Raw genomic sequence first — 18,031 nt, forward strand, 5'->3', positions numbered from 1 at the left:
AGATTGGAACTTAGATACTGCACAAATGTATGCTTATGGCAGTTTCTTTAAAGCCTGTCTTTGCAGGGATTTTCCATCATTTCAACTTGATTTTGTAAGAAAATAAGACTTATAATTTATGCTATGGTTTTCCAGAATAACTTACAATGTTGTTGACAGATCTCAACTAAGCGTGGAAAAACTGGAAGAAGTCTGGAAAAATAACCAAATTTCTTCAAGTTATAAGAAAATTCAAGCCTGGATAAAAAATAATGATCAACTTATTTTTTTCTGCTGCAGAAAAGACTGAGATCTTTGGTTCTTCATAGCAATGTGCTGGTAAATCAGCATATATATTTCAGTGCACCAGTTAGCACACATCACATATTACAGGCTGGGAAGACACAGATGGCATATCAAAAAACTTTTTAAAGATAATTTTGTTCACCTGAGCTGACAGAGACATTAGGGAAAAGGACTTTTGTGTGCAGTCACATAACATGACACACTGGCCTTGGCCGCTGTCTCGTGATCACCTACTGTGGTGTTCAGAGTAGGACATAACACGAGAGACATAACAAGCCCCTTGTTCCAGAATGAAAGGCACAATAAACGTCTAAACTTCCTGAGAAAAGGAAATCCTGAAGATTTCCTCTGCAACACTGAAACCATCCCTGTATTTCAGATCTCTTCTAGCCAGTAGCCATAAATGCTGTGGCAGGCGTGAGAGGTGACTTACAGGTATTGCTGTCATGGAAAGTGGGGAAAGATGTTTAGGAGACAAGAAACAAAGTTTTGTATGGAAGCAGATCTCATGAGCTCCACTGCCATCAGAAAAACAGCTGAGATGACCAAGTGACAGCAGCCCTGGTTTGCAGCAGGTCCTATTCAGTTCTGCAAATGCTTAGGACTGTGTTGTGTAGTTAGGTGTGAGAGCTTAGCCCTCCAATGACCATATTTTACACATCTACAGAAACCTTCCCTGATACCTATTCCAATAACCCCATTTCACAAGACCCTCATGCAATAACAGTATCCCATACTCCCAATGATTTTCCATTAAGAGGAGAAGGGCCATGCTCTCAGTAAAAACCTCTAACCACAAGTATCCAGTTAGAGACACCAACATGTCAGCTCAAAGAGCATCTGTGCTCTGTGCTCATGACAATCAGGCACTTGGCTTTTAAAGTTCAAATCCTCAAAAACACAGATGTAGTGGCTCTGGGTCTATCGTGTTAATAGCTGCCAAATGGAAAGGGACAAGCATGCCAGGAGGATCTCTCTTTCCTCAATTTATGAGATCATGAGAGGAGTTCAAATATGAACATAAATTTCACATGTAGTCAAGGAGAAACCCAAAAGCCAACCCAGAAAGCTCTTGTATCAGAGCTGCGTACAAATACTGGCACGTTTATTCTGCCAGTACAGGGAAACTACAGCAGTATCTGGTTAACTCAGCTGCTCAGTGGCATTCAAAATAAACCAATAGTTAAGAAAGAGGAAAGATAATTTCTCCCACTCTCCTTGTCTCATCTTAACCATATTGGTTTTTCCTCAAAACTCAATTAACTTTAAATCCCATACAGATATCATTTTACAAGTCCTATCCATTTGTCTGTTGTTTCTTCTCTTTCTTTCCCTGATAGTGTGGCAACTTTGAATTTCTAATTAGAGTATTTGGAAATCTTTCAGTAATACTGTTTGGTTAGGCTTGCTGATAGGAGGAACTCTGGAATTACAATTTTAGAGCTACAAAAAGTATTTACAACCAAAAATGAACGTGCAAACACATTCTGGATTTCAGGTTTCATTGCAAACACGAAACACACAATGTGCAGCTTGGAAGATTCTCTTCACATTTGAAAACTGTTTTGGACCGAATTTTCACAACTCTGCTCAGACAAGCTTCCACCGTACATGCAACAAGTATGGCCATCACAATTTAGACCAGCGGTGGCCAAACTTTTTATCTGGAGCTTCAGAACCATTTTTCTCAGTCAGGACAGGTGTCCCACAACAGCCAGTGCTCCACGACCACCATGGCAAAGCCGACAGTGCCAGCCCAGCTCCACATCCCAAGGCGCAAGAAATGCCACAACAGACAGATGCCCACAGTGATGCTCCCAAACTCTCGTTCCACCCTCCCCTCTCCTCACATTTTTGATTGTCCTCTCTAGCCCCACACATACCCAAAATGCTGCATCACAGCAGTGCTTACAGTCACAAACACCGCTGTCCTATGTCCACAATATTTTAATTTCTTTTCCACTACAGGCAGGGGAACACTGTGCCTTGCTCCATGCCCTAATTGTGTATTTCCTCCTGCTCTGTGCCCCTTTTCCCCATTCACATCACAAACTCACCACCAAAAACTAGGTTGGGTATTCTTTTCTTATGGGTATTTACCAGTTCAGCAATAATTTGGAAGAGCGAGCCTCTCCACAGGATAAGTTCTTATACTAATATCGTTCACACACTCTTTATACTAAGCTCAGTTTCCAGAGGCTTGGTTGATGGCCACTTTCATAAGCTGAAGAATAAACAGAGTTTAAGACAGACCCCGTCTCCCAGAGCAGGGTGAAGAGTTCACAGCTGTTACAGACACTGATTTTTGCTAGCAAAATAATTTCAGTCAAGAGGGGAAATAGGAAAGAGAAAAAAGGTACACTGTGCCCTACTGACCTCCTATCGCCTGACTGTCTAATTGGTGTGTCAGGGAGGGAAGCTTTCTGAAAACAGGCTGGAGAATTGCCCTTATCTTGCAGTAGCTTTACATTTGCTGCCCTTGAGAAGAAACTCCCTGTACTCAATAGACCCAGAGACAGATAGGAACGGGAGCCTTCCAAGATCTCAGACAGGAAAGAAACATCACAGACTACATTTTTCATGGGTTGATTATGAGCTATAAATTTTTCCTTTCCTGCCTATAAGAAAAAATTTTTTAATGTTTAACTCCTGTCCTGTCAACCACAGACTCTGGGCTCTGTTCAGCAATGCTTTCAAGTTTCACACCTATCAGAAAGTCTTCTGATTTCCATACCAGCTTTGCTTGAAGCCCATCTCTGAAGGTTTCAGTCTCCAAAATCTGTCTACTGTTAGGTGGAAGAAGTGTATCGGATTCTGTCGTTCATGGGAACACGGAACTACTCATCCACTCCCATTTGCCCATGAGCTACCACAAAACGTGATGAGACTGTGGCAGCTCCAAGTCTAATATCCCTGTTAAGCTGAGCTAGCAGGGCACAGAGGAGGTGGCAAATGAGGCCTTCATATCACATAGCCACAAGTGATTCAATAAGTTACACGGAAATTCTGTGTAGCCTTTTCTCAACTGGGAACAGCTATAACACTGGTCCTGAAGAGGTCCGCATAGGAATTAAAGAGATCATTTCTTGCCCAAAAGGCAAAAGCAGTGTTTTCTTTCCCACCACAATTATTTCTAAAGAATGAGTAGAAGGGATTCTCAACAATTAAGGAGAATAAGGAGAACCTCAGTTGCAAAAAGCGATTAAATGACTGATTTCTTATGAAATTAGACAGGAACATGCACAAAACTATCTGTAATTTGCCAAATGCATACTTAAGACCATCAATGGAATAATCTTTACAGAGGGCTATTCCCTCTCCTCCACCGTCCATGCAATAGCTTTCAGGCTTGCTCACACAGACTAAATTAAGCCAGCTGTATTTTCTGAGTTTTGCTTATTAAATAACAACATGGGCAGTTAAATCTCAGCTCTGAATCAGGGGTAAAATGTATGTAAACCGCAAGCAAAGGGTGATGTAAGGGTAGCTTCTCACACCCAGTCCATTTATAAATAACATGCTGATGACTTCCAGCAAATGATCTGCTCTTCTTTTGATTTGGGAAGAACTGGTTGAATAGTGTATGGGGAGGCTTTTGCTGGGATGCGTGTAAAGTGACTAAGGGAATAGCTCTGCTAGTTGTTCTTTGTTTTAATTGAGATGCCAATCATTATTTTTCTTCGCTCTTCTAATTACTCTTTTTTGCTTGGTTCTGGTTGTTTTCATAACTCTCCCACTCTTCCATTGCTTATACTGCCCTGTGTTTGACTCCCCTTCTCATGTAACCACAGTGGTTTCTGCTGTTGTTTTAGCTTAATTGGCTTTACTGGAATGAATGCTGATTGTTGCTCTCCCAAATGCATCTTAACTGCTTCCCACCATGGATTTCCCAGGCATCAGAAACTTCCAGCCAATTTTCTTCCATTTGTCTCACATTCCTTTGGTGTCTGTTCTCCTGAAGTACAATGTTTCAGGACCAGTTTTATTTCTGCAGTACTGTAACTGTGCACATTGTTTTCCAGCAGGACTGTTAACTTCAGTAGGAAACAAAAGACAAGTTTTCTGTCAGGAAGGTCTAAATGCATAAGAAGCCATGGGACAATGGTTGTTTATCACTGTGAGAAACTCCAAATGCTGCAGTATTACATTGAAGGCTTTGGTATTTGCTATTTTAATGCAGAAGAGGAGGGGTAAACATGCAAGACATGCCATGTGGTAACTGAATAGTTCCTTAATTTTCTTTATTTGAACTGTTTTACCCAATTGCTGTGGAATGAAACAAGGAGATTTCAGTTTATCTTTGAGTTGCTTTGTCTGCAGTTTTCAAGTAGCGCCACATTCCAAGTTTTAATAACAAATAAATTCCACATTTTGATAATAAAGCAGATGCAACTAGGAGCTGACATTCAAGACAACAAAAAAAGCCCCAAGTATTTTGATTCATTTCTGTGGCCTGTCATTCATCTGAGGGAGAGCACCACCACTCTACTCCAAATCAGCAAACCGAAGCCAGTAGCAGAAGGAAACCACAACCTTACACTCCAAGAGGAGGCTTGAAAGGACTTTTACTGTTACTCAAGCTCATTTAGGATTTAGAAGCCTCAGGATTCAGCAGTGGCGGGGCTTGGGACTGCAGAAGAGGAGAGTTTGAGGGCTTAAAGCTATCTTACTTTTTGTACTACATAAACTGTTTCTGCTTCTCATTTAGCTGGTCCCACTACAGTAAGAATCCTCCTTTTTACAGCACTGGACATGTAAGTATACAATGTAGCCAGGAAAAAAAAAAAGATAACTAAAATCCCCATTGAAACCTCATACTGCAACCAGTTTTCCGATTCTACTGCTTTCTCTTTAGTATCCTTGAGAAATATAACCTAAACTGGCATTTATAAAAGCTCTTAAACTTTCTTTGGTTTCATCAGGAGAGATGTAAATGTAGGGATCGGAACACGGGTCACTGTTTACGGCACAGCATTTCCTTTTCATCGCCTTTGCCCTGGCTGTGGAGTATCTTACTAGCTACAAACGCAAGAGTTATTTCTACATACAGAGGGAGACAGCACACTTTTTCCTCTCTCCATTATATTTACCAACATGCCTAATGGGTATCTTTAAAGAAAACATACCAATGTTAGACCTCTGGAAAACAAACAAACAAAAAATCATGGTCCAAGTCCATGGACCAATATGGCAACATTGTCTGCCTCTTGAAAAACCTCTTCCACAGGTAATCTCAGGTTCATACTACTATATCTTTGAGTGAGGTCTTCAAGTAGCTAGATTTAGTTAACATTAAATTAGTTTTCCCTGAAGTCAAACATTGCAGGCAAGCCTGAACCGCCAGGCTGGACATTTTTCTGTGTGTGCTGAACAGGAATTAAATCACTTCTGGGAACTTCACTGACAGAAATCTTTTAAACTTATAGCAACAAGCTCAGCACCTTTTATCCATGAAGTGTGATGTGCTGCATCAGCTCTCCAGGTCTCACACGCCTAGCAAGTCACGTCAGTGACATGGCCCCAGCTCTGCTTCAGACCCTCGCATTACTCAGAGGCACCTCAGTATACAGTGAAGCTATTGACTTCCAAAAGGTACAAGCAGCTATGATATTTTATACTGCAAAGCCTTTATGGTTCTTTCTCTGTCCTCAGCCTGCTCCAGCCATGTCTTTAATGCTTATATTCTGGGAAAGAAGTGTTCTGCTCCTTTAATACATCACCTCTTTAAATTCCTAAGTCTGTGGTTTGGGTATAGTTGTCTGCCAGCAGTGGATTGCCCAGAGATCAAAATTAACACCATCTTTCAGTAGGGGGAGGGAAGTAGGGCACAAGTTATTTCACAGATCGTTCTGCGTAGAAAACTCAGCCTTTTAACAGTGAGTTAAAAATTAACTGAGGAACTCTCCTGCTCTGAATAGAGATCACAGCGATCAGCTCATATCACCAAAAGCATTGTTCCTAACTATCTTGTAGGCAATACACACAACCATTTCAGTAGAACTGAAGTCCTCAAACAGCATTAGTTCTTTGGCTTGCTGATCCCCTTCCAAGAATATGTAAAGGTGCTTGAGATCTCTTGGACGTGACTATATCATTGAAGTTTCCCATGTCTCCTCTCTGGGAAGGTGTGTAGAGTCTTCACATCAGACACAAGAAAAAGTACTTTATTTCTTTTTGCTCTACTTTCTTTCCTTGGTTGCTTTTTGTCAGGTGACATGTACCAAACGACACATTTGAACTATATAACCTCACTTAAAAAACAAAACCATAATTGAATTATAGTACAAATTCTCTACAGACCATGTAAGGTATACTATCATATGGATCTTTACTTCTTAATGCTACTCATCATACTGATAATTTTTATTTATGTTTAGCATATGTATAGTTTTATTCTGAATGGACATATCTTGGTGTGTTATATCTACTCTTTTCTTTTTGAAAGTCAACAGAAGTCCTAAGCTAAAAAACATGTAGTGAACACAGAAAACTCCAAAGACAACGACCACCTAGCTAAGATGAGGAGGCAACTCTGTCGCACCTCAACACAAAAACATGCAAAACTAAGAAACAGCACCAGGCAATCTTGTTTATATGATGCAAGGAAGAGCAAAAAGCATTGTTTATAGCAGGAGACAGAGGGTCAAGTAAGTTACTCCTTACAATTCTCTTATCAGACAATTGAGAGGCATGGCATCATATTTCTGGAAACACAGGCTGAAGTCCGTCTAACTCAGAGATTTGACTGGAATATCTGACCTTTTCTGGACTTTATTCTTCTGTTACTTGCGATCATGAACTTTCTGACTGACTGAAAGTAGCGAGAACTGTGGAAAGGAAGCTACTGAACATGAAAAGCTAAGGTGGGTCCTGATACTAAAAAAAAAAACAAAAAAAAAAAAGAAAAAAGCTTAGAGTCATGCGTGGCAGGTTTTTTTAAGCTCACAAAACTTTTGATGGTGTTCAGAGCTTACTCATAACTCTGAGGTCCAAACCGTCTGTGTATTTTTAAAGTGACAAAATCAAAGTACCTTTGTTTAAACTGTGTATTACTGAATGAAGTTTAAAAGAAAAGGGCAATAATAATAAAAAGCCCAAAAGATATTTTGTATTAGATGTAATTAAGTCAGATCCATGTTGAAAAATAATAATTTTTTTGATCACTCCAGCAGCCCAAAAATGATAGGAATGATGCTTAAGTGAACAGGAGAAAATCCCCTTGGCAGAACGGATCCTTAGAAGGCATGTTTCCGAACACAGCTGAAGTGATCTTGGGTCAGTAACAACTATATGTCACTGCAACAAGTGTGAGAAGTAACTGCTGGCTCAGACCCAGAATTTGGAAAAAACAAGGGTAGGTTTATAGCTCCCACAAGTCTCTCAAACGAGGCTGTGCCACAAGTGCACTCAAGCCCTAGTGTAGGACTTGCAGGTTCTGAGCTACATGAACACTGGGTGGAATGCTAAAATAATAATAATAATAAAATATTTACGTACATAAGGCATTTTCCTTCTCAAATCATGTCACAACTCTACACTACAATACAAAAAGCACAGAGAATTTCAACATAGAAATTAGTAACCTGTGGGCTTACAGTACACCACATACAACATAATATTCCTCCCATACGTACCTAAGATTTTGCAAAAACCCCTCTCTTCTTTAAAGCTCCATGAGACATGTGAAGAGCCATAAATTCTTCTCCTGCAGTTGTTTTTAACTTCTGTAGCTTGTTTTGTGTCAAACCAGTGGAAATGCTTTAAATTGCATCCCCATTTCTAATGCCCCAAATGGATTTTTAAAGCATTTGAACTGTCACAACAGGAGTCTTATGAATGCAGATCTCTGGCCACAGACCACGGGCTTCCCCACAAGATATTTTTCCTCTGAGAAACACAGAGTTAATGGCAAGAAATAACATGGCTCTACTGCTTCTTCCTCTTATTTCTCCAAGTCATGTAAAACTGAGATCACAATTATATCATGTTTCTGTTCTGCGAGAAAAGAGGGTAAATGCAATTATATTGGAATTATCCCAGACAAGAGAAAACCTGAACTACTAGAACTACGTGTTTCACAACAGGACTACAAAACCAACCTCTTTTCCAGATACCATTAATCATATCTAAGAGACAAGTAGCCAGAGCAACTGAGAGCAATAGAAATTTTTAAGGCAGGAAAGCGAATACACATTTGCACAGGATCTGTTAAAACACGTACACCCGACAAATTACTTTGTTGACAACTTCATTGTTGAGCTTTCTATAAATAAGTAGCTGGGTAACAGGTATCAAATTCAGACATAAAAGGTATCTTACAAGGGCCAAAGGATTAAAATCAGCTGTGCCGACTATATTCATGAAAATTATGTCAGATAAACTCATCAGAAGTTGTGCTACCGCAGGAACAGGACCACAGACTCCATCCATTTGTCAGTCCCTGGCTGTGCAAAGGCATTACATGACAATTACATGCCAAGAGAGAAGACAGCATTGATGCAGCAGGATGCAATTAGGCAGGGGGTATGTGATAAACTATGTGTATGTCAGTAGGAAAACTCCATTAAAAAAAAAATACATGCTCCTACTAAATGCTATTTCACTTGCATGCTCATCTCTAGGTGTAACAAAAAGTTGATGCATTTTTCCCAAAGCCTGAGTGACACTAACATAAAGATTACTGTCACCCCTTTTTTCTCCATCTCATAATCAAGCTCCTTTGGGTCCATGAAAAGGTGGTGGTGGGGATTAATCCCAACATGATTTATAGTGGTGAAATTATCTTCCTCATCCCCAATATAAATCCTTAATCTATTTTGCAGGAAGGGTACTGCTTTAGCTCCTATTTTATGGCTGGACTGACTGAGATAGGGGGAGGTCAAATGGTCTGCCCAAAGCTGGAAGAGCTCATTTTGAATGGGAGTGTGGGAGTATGGTGGTTGCCTATTATTGCCTCTACCCACTACATAATACTGCCTTCTTGGTGCTTGTGACCAAGTTTTAACTACCAGCTGTTCTTTGGTGAGTTCTCATGGCAAACAGGGGAAAAAAACCACATTGATAGCTCTCTGTTACACCAGCCAGGAGAACTGAGCTCCCATGTCAAGTCTCATGGGGCAAGAGGAAAAGCCCAAATCATCAGAGCTTGTAGCTTTCTGTCCTTGCTAAGTGCTAAAAAAAAAAAAAAATTAACAAGTGATAACATTTTGTTTCTAACTAAAGCCTTTGAGAATCCTGTATCATTTACAGACATTAATTAAGGTCTACATTTCTTCTGCAGTCAAGCAAGCATAATTCCTTGTGTTTTCAGAGACAGCTATTGAAACACTCAGCCAAGAAGCTTGTACCAATTTATCTCTGGTGGCTAAATGAAACAGTTTCCGCATGGATGACAGAAGGCAAAGCGACCCCACTGTCTAACCACTCCATTCAGACAATGGAGGACAGGAAGTTGTTCAGTATCTTAATGGCACATTTCTGTACTGGGGATATTTGAACCATTTTAAGCCAGACTTGAAACCCCCATGTCCCAACACACAGACCATCAGAAAAGCATGGAGGTAAGCAGTGGGAAGAGCAGGACCAATATTGTAGATTAGAATGTGATTTGAATCAACAGTCTGAATCCCAGGAATGAAAAAACTGCAGTGTATTTCTCAGTCTTGATTGGACTGTGTATATCATGACAGAAAAGTTCAACATTTTTCTTCCATCTCAAAACAAAAGGAAACTAAAGGTGGCTTCTTCAATTACACCTTGATAAATCAATGCGCTGATAAAAAAATCTAAGGTTTTCTTAACTAGTGGAAGCTGAGATAAATTAATAGTAAAACAATCTTCAGTAATGCTGACAAGAATCAAGCATGACCACATACTGTAATCAAATATAATGATGCAGCTACTTTGTACTGCCACGATGCATGCAAACCACACATCATACAGATGTCAAAGTACAAATGCAAACTACAATGACGTAAGGCACATTTTACACCCAATGTCTAAAGATAAAAGTTTCATATGATGCCAGGAGGATAACCAAACCACTTTTTTCCCCATTTAAACTGCATTTCAAAACAGCTTTGCTATTTATCTCGCATATTAGGATGACTTCAGAATTTAAATTTCACTCTAAAAGCAATGCTGTAAATCATAGGGGCACTAATGGAAAAGATACATGCATACACACAGTGCCTGAAACAACCTCAGCTTTGGTGTGCAGACACTGTTGTAATGCACAATAAAATCAGTCATAAGCAATAACCAGTTACTGCTATAGATAAGGCAGGGGAAACAAACACTCCTTGTTTGTTTAATCAACAAAATGTTGGCCTAGATGTGTTCATCTCATGTTTAATTCTGCGACAATTTCTCCGAGGGAAAGATCTCTGGGTTATATTATTGGATACATTACAAGACAGTTGATATTTGGCCTTTACACAAACTTGTTTGAGCAAGCAAACAGTGTTGTGAATTTTCAAAGGAAACAACAGCTATGCTGCCCACATCCTCCTCCAATACCGAATTCTGACTAGGGCTCGCTGTACAGTGCAAAACCACACTTACATCCTGAGTACTGTTTTGGATTCGGAGGAATTCTGGCTTCCAACTTCTTCACAGCTCGAGGTCTCCAGGTTTCCATACCTGAAAAATGAGATGAGTGTTTAGAGGAACCTCTACTGAATAAAAGCAAAATCCCAAATAGCATAATTCAAATACAATTATCATAAACAACTAAAAAGTGTTTCTAGCTCAAACTACAAATATGGAAACTAAAAGTTGGGCAAAATTAAGGAGCTTGAAGATTATTTTATTTAGAAGGAAAAAGTTCCAAAAGAGACAGCCAGTATCTTCCAAACCAATTTGTTAATTTATATGAAGCAGCCTGCACACAGGAGGAATCAACCAAAACAGTTTCTTTGCTCACAGCTCCAAGACCCTTTCTGCCTGTTTTCACTCCATCCTTTCCCAGAGCAATATTCCAGTGTGCAATGAGACTGTAACACAACCACTTTCTCCAATATAGTTTGTTTGTCTAGTATTTGTCATTCCTTATAACTCCAAGTGTGATTTTACACAAAGTTTTCCAGGTGGCAAGTGCCCACTTGTGCCAAAACTACTGACACAGTTGTCAAGAGTGGGAATGGCCCATGGCACTGTGAAAATGCCACTGGGAAAGAGGAAATCATAGGCACAACTCTAAGAGCGCAGAGCAAAATCTCTTACCTACATAGGCAACGCATGTGCCTTGAAGGCAGGATTATGCACTTCATTTTCAATGGGAGTGCCTATTGTTTCAGATATACAGCTCCATAAAGAATTCCATGGTTCCTTACAGGCAGCTTCAATGAAGGCAGACAATTACTCACAGTCCAGAATAAGACAAGCTGATTTTACACATTCTGTGCTCAACTAATTGTGTCAGGCACCTGCAATTAATCTGAATAGTTAGGAGAACAAGTGCATCTTTAAGTGTTTGTGCCACAACATCCTAGTAACCTTAGATAGAGAAAATACGGTGGGCTGTTGGTTTGCATCCAGAAGGTTCACGTCAGAGCTGTAACAAATTAATCCAAAATGTTTCAAAGGATAACAATAAGAGGTGGTAGTTTCGTGCTCCTCTAAAGTATCAGTCTGAGGCTTCATACGTAAGAATCCCAGATCCGTACAGAAAGTCAATTAGTCTATAACTGAATTCAAGCTCACTCTCACCAGCAGATCTGCTAGATTGTAAAGAACATGTTTTAGCACCACCATTCACCACTCTCATATTGATATTCTGCCCTACCATGGCTCACAATCTCAGAACTCCACAATGCTTTAAAATAAGAACTTAAGTTTCAACAATCTTATGACAAGCGCTTAATGTTGGACAATTCCACTGTGGATGGGGAAGCTGCGGCAGAGAGAGATCGAGGGTTTGCATACATTCCAGTGCACTGCAAAGTAAACCCAAACTAATAAAGGCAAACAAGTAATCCCTCCAATAGGAGCAGCATAGCCGCAGTCGTAAGGAGGTCAGCTTGAGCTTACTTAGCCTTGAGAGTACTGCGGTAAGACCACTTGCATTATCTGAAACAGCTCATTTAAAACCAGATCTTGCATCTCTGACTACATTGCAGGTAGACATAACAAACAATTATTTGCTCCAGTTGTTACCACATATCTGTGACAAAGCTGAGAACAAAATCATGACTTCTTGACCCCAGTAGCTTAGTCTGACCAATACACTGTCTCTCATTCAACCTGAGTTCCCACATCAGTGGTGAAGACTTCAGAAATCTCAGCATTTTATCTGTCCAGAAAAAAAAAAAAAAAAAAGGCATAACACATGCATAAAAACTTGCAGACTTATGTTTTAAAGGGTCCAAATTCTTCTTAATTATCCTGAAACAATCCTGGTGGTCCTATAAGACAGCAGAAGTATGACAGTAGGTTTTAAGGACTTAAAAATGGAAAGGGTCCTTAGAGATTGAGGTAGATACAGGATAACCCATTACGCTGTTGTCATTTGACAGAGCTAATCCAAACCTCTAAAGAAAAATATGTTTAGCTAAACTGACAATGGGGTAAGATCCACTTCTAAACATGCTGAATAGAATAACACCTCGATCCCTCGGTGGTCACAGTGAATCACAACAGGAGCCTTCACAGAGGAGCCACTGCTTGATACAAGAATAGCTGTCAATCTTTTTCTGAAAATTTTGGTGCCTCAATGGCCTCTGTGCTTTCTCCTGTATTCTCCCAAGCAATTTCACACCCTGCCCATGCTCCTTTTATTGGGACCAGCACAACTGAAGCTGTAAAATTGAATAGATACCTTTTTTCTGACTCTCAGCTATGCCCAAATTCACCACTTAATCCTACCTGGCCTCTCTCAGCTCTCAGTCATACCCTAAATGCTCATTACTAGCATTTGCAATTCAAAGTGAATGCAATTAACTTTTTGAGGTACTTCCCACTGCTTTACTGCAAGGATGGAATAAATCAGAGAAGCCTTAAGAACAATACTGCCAAACACCTCGGTGAATTCCATCACTTTACTAAGCTGAAGTGTAAATGTTAACCTTTTTTTATTTAATTTGACTCTATTGGTTTCAATATTTGCTCTTGCAGACCTGTAGATTGTCCTGGATTTCCAAATAACACTGGGTAACATATCATCTCACCAAAAAGATACAAAAAGAGCATAGTGGGGATATTTAGAGAACTATGCTGATGCCTTCTCAGTGGATATTGACCAGGACAGAATCAAGACATGCTGCTGATATAATGACATTACACGCTATGATGGCTGCTCCTGTCCTGTTGCTAAAGGGAGAGAATTTCACTGCCATCTGCTAGGTAAGATGACTAAAATACATCTTAGCCAATAGACAAAAGACATTTTTCCCCGAGCTGGGAGAAATATGCAAAGAAAGCTTCAGTTTTTGAATAAAAATTAAATTTTTATATTTATTTTTCAAAACTTGCCATTAATTCTTAGAGCAAAAATTATTGAGATGACTCACAATATCATTGTCCTAGTATTGTATGAAATATAAAATATGTATTTGCAGAACATTTGCATTTAAATCCCACTAGAGATACACATGCTGATTTTTATAATATAAATCCATAACACAGTAATAAAGAGCAGGCAATTTTCTGTACAAAACTGGAGAAGTATATAACTCTTTGTTATATTGCCAGATGTAAACCTCTGCCTATCTCTCAACACAAGAGCTCTGCATGAACAACAGGCCATTAAATACGGGTTAGGAGGAGTTAATGATACATCTGATGTAAAGAACAGCGTTTCTGCAGACTTCCACTGCTCTGTTCTCACCAGCTTCTGGACAAAGAGCCATTCACTACCCAGCCTTGTACGAATGCTTTGCATACAAAAAGAGACATGAGAAACAAAAGGATCCTGTAGCCCACAGAACTTTTCAGCCTTGCGTGGCGTTTGGAAAGTTATAGACTCCACTCAAAGGGACTGACTAAGCAAATGAGACCAGAATGTAATGGGTAGTACTGAATATTAAAATACTGAAAAATAGAGTAGAAAATGCACCCCTGCATCTCTGTTAAGAAGGAGAGGGAAGAAGACAAAGGAAAATACTCTTTGAATTACTCAGAAATAATAAGGAAAGGTGGTTCTCTGCAAAAGCCCCAAACAAATCCCTAAATAAGGCTTATAAGCATCAAAACAAGTGACTGGAAGCATAGATACACAGCAAGAACTGTAAGGTGTTTTGAATTATACACACATAGAATCATGGAAATGAAGTTGCTTCTTCAGTTGAGTAGACAAACCACCTGGTGTACAGGAAAACAACAGAGGAAAGAATAGATGCTACAGCAACTACAGTGAGCCAAGTGCTATATAAAGCTGCTGTCCTAAAAGCGTAGTCTGCTATGAAGGACCCATTTCTTCAATGTCCCTTCTCTGCCCTTCTTTTCTTCTCCATTTACCCTCTATCGAGCCATCCTCCAGCAGAAGAAATGAACTGAAAATGTAAAACTAATTTGTTATTTACTGTCATTATTCAGCTCTGGCTCTTCTATCAAACAGTATCCATTCCCTTCTCTGTAAACTCCTTGAAATAGGGACCGGGTGCTACTTTATATGTGACTGTGCCAAGCACAGCGTGGCCCCACTTTTAAGCGCTGTTGCAAGGAACATGATTACCAGGACAAAATAAAATACATAAGAGAGGAACTTGACCTGGTTCTGCTTTCATCTGGACAGCTAAACATCTTTGGCTTCCATCACACTTGTGAGTATTTAATTCCACAGCGCACCCAGCAACACTGGGGATACCGAAGGATCTCTGTGGAGGCATCATGCTGTATCCCCACACCCAGGGACAGGAGGAGCTGGTCTCCTTTTCCTCTCTCCAGGAACTTCCATCGAGGGTTTTCACATCAAAATCCCAACAAGATTTTTTCTTTTAAATCTCCCTACCCACTTCTACCAAACAAAGAGAAAATATCAGAACGTATAGTGTTAAAGACTTGGCACGTTTTCAAAGCTGTCTGCTGCATTTAGATGCCAAACTTCCATGAATACTAAAGGGATGCGGATGTCCAATTACTCTTAAATAGCTCTGAAAATACAAGTCATCCCCCTCACTTTTCAACATACCAGCTTATGCCCAAGATTTTGTTTAGTTTGACTTCTACTCTGTGTGAAAAGAAAACCTTTATAGGCTGAATCCAGCCAAAAGAATGAATAGGGCTCCAGTCTCGAATTTAATAAAAAGCAAAAGCTTAATTTGAAGTCCTGGAGGAAAAAAAAAAAACCCACCAACAAAAAACCCCACAAAACCCACAAACAAAACAAAACCAAACACAAACAACAAACAAAAAAACCCCCAAACAACCCAGTTTTATTTGCAATCTCCAAGAAGTGTTAAAATTTACACAGAGAGCAAATAGCACATCTCTGATTTTACTAAAGACAGAAGTTATCAAAGGGCCCAATTTAAAATCCATTACAATAAGTAGCATAGCACTGAAAATCCAATAAGTATCTTCTGACTGAAACATGGGGAACTGCATTGGTCTTAAAATAGTCTAAATTGTACATTAACAATTTAAACCTTTTCATATGCCTTGTTCAATACTTTCTGTGACTCCACTCACTGCACTGGATGTATCGTAGGGCAGAAACTTCCTTTAGAAACATTCCTCTCTGCCCCGTTGGTTTGTGCATTTCTGTGATGACAATACCAGAATGGGCTGTGGGAGTCAGAAACACCGCAAGGACTAGCACCGTGCAACAGTGCGATTCCTGCTGTGACATAACTGAAGCCATGTGTGTTTGGCTTTGGGAGGACTTTCCGACATCATGTGAAGAGGAGTAAAGGCAGTGTAAGCAAGATGCGTGTCCCTTTAGTCCATCTCTCTCCCACACTGTGAGAGACAAAACTACCAACTCCTCCGCAGCCATGCAGGAAATGAAGATTACAGTGTGCAGCCCAGAAAGGCCTCCTAGGAGCTACCGATGGCTGCAGAGCCTCACACGCTCACCGGGCAGATCACAGCTTATTTTAACAGAGTAAGGCCCAAGCCAGGAAAAAGGTTTTGCCCAGAAGATTTCACAAAACCTCACTGTAGCACGGACTGATTTAACAAAAGCACACATTATTCTGAATTATTCAAACCTTTTAAAGTTCATTTTCTCTGCCCTAAGACTTCAGTTCCTCTTAAGTACAGCATCTGCTTTTTTATTTGTCTCGGTCACTCAGGGAAGAGCATCTTGCCTTTTTCAGACAGGATAAACATTTCATGCCTCGAATTCAGTTAATGCTTTCACTGCTTGGACAGGATACTGTGCAGACAACATCAAATGACCAACAGGTATCCCCACACACTTAGGGTACAATATATCCAGATTTCCCAGGACACTTTTCCAAGAGTTCCAGGATTCTCTTTGTCTAATCTGGATTTGTGTATGTCTAATGCATACATCAGACAATTCTGCAGCAATCACAGTGAGGGCTGTATCCACAGCAAATCCAACATAAACTGAATGCACTGGACTTGAGGGTGATCCAGCTTCCACATATACTTTTTGGAGGAAGTTTGTCAATGTGTACGTTCCTACAAAAAATATGTCCTACAACACGGAGATGCAGATGCTGTTCCCTCCTGCTCTATGTCAAGGAGCTGCTCACCTGTAAAAAGTTGGAAGGGCCTTTTTTGATCTGGCCACACCACTGTTCTCCCTTGGACCAAACAATAAGAGCTCAGCATTACCATTCACTGTTGTTCCCTTACTCTACAGTCCTGCTCTATCACCAAGAATAAGAAACAGGGCTCAAGCTCTTCACATGAAACTAAAATTGACAACTAATGCCAAAGTCTTACTTGTTTTTTTTAAGAGATTGCTGTTTTCATTACTTTTTTACTTCACTGGAAAACAAAATACAAGTACTTACACAGATTATGCACTGATACCCATTTTAGTCTCTGTACTGTTGTTATTAACAAGTACCACTAACAAGAAAGTTGCAAAAATGCAGACTCTTTGCTACTTATTGTACACTAATGTGGACATGAAAACTAAGCTGGTTAAATTAAATTACTATCAATTTCTTTTTTTATTTTTCCTTATAATGTCTGCTTTTCTTCACAAGTCCATATTCCACAGCTGCATGTAAATCATTCTAACTAGTATTGCTTAAGTTTCATCTATATTTTGTCCCAAGCCATAAAATTCTAGATTATCCACAATATTCGAAAAGCCAAGAGAAACATCCATGGATTCTTAAACACTACACTCCTAAGATTTGTGAGAGGGGAAGGAAGTGGTGACCTCCTAGGATTTCCGGTGGATTCTATCATTTATTATAAAAGGCTGTGGATATTGTTGACAAGGTCAGGCAGCCTACATGCCCTTCCTCTGAAGGAGATGTTATAACTTGCTCCGAGAGGTACAAAAGCCAGTAAGATCAGAATCGGGCTCAGAAAAGAAAGTTCTGTTCTATGGAGACTTTTCCCCTGTGCTTTCTTGCCCTCTTCTGACATTTTTGCCTCTTTAAAGCAGCATCAGAGGAAGAAGGCAGGGCTGGCTGACTTAGACTCATGTATGCTCCTGACTTGCTGCTGCTCTAAACTGGACTACCCAAACTTACTTACCTGAGATAATGCTATAAATATAATTTAGGCTATTTGTTTGAAGCAAAACTGCAGTATGCAAACTTCCCTTATTCTCCCATCCTGCCCTCAAAGCCAACCGCAAGAGGATGTCCCTCCTTAA

The 18,031-nt window shown here is 39.9% G+C and overlaps 1 protein-coding gene across 1 annotated transcript in view; it reads right to left on the reverse strand.

Moving 5' to 3' along the window:
- RGL1 (ral guanine nucleotide dissociation stimulator like 1) overlaps positions 1–18,031 on the reverse strand; it is an 84,591-nt gene that overhangs the window by 32,043 nt on the left and 34,517 nt on the right. Inside the window, exon 4 of the mRNA XM_075507840.1 lies at positions 10,849–10,926. Coding sequence (XP_075363955.1) covers positions 10,849–10,926 — 78 coding nt within the window. The remainder of the gene's footprint in view (positions 1–10,848; positions 10,927–18,031) is intronic.

This window comes from Mycteria americana, chromosome 7, assembly GCF_035582795.1.
Source record: "Mycteria americana isolate JAX WOST 10 ecotype Jacksonville Zoo and Gardens chromosome 7, USCA_MyAme_1.0, whole genome shotgun sequence".
In the NCBI taxonomy this organism is placed as follows: Eukaryota; Metazoa; Chordata; class Aves; order Ciconiiformes; family Ciconiidae; genus Mycteria; species Mycteria americana.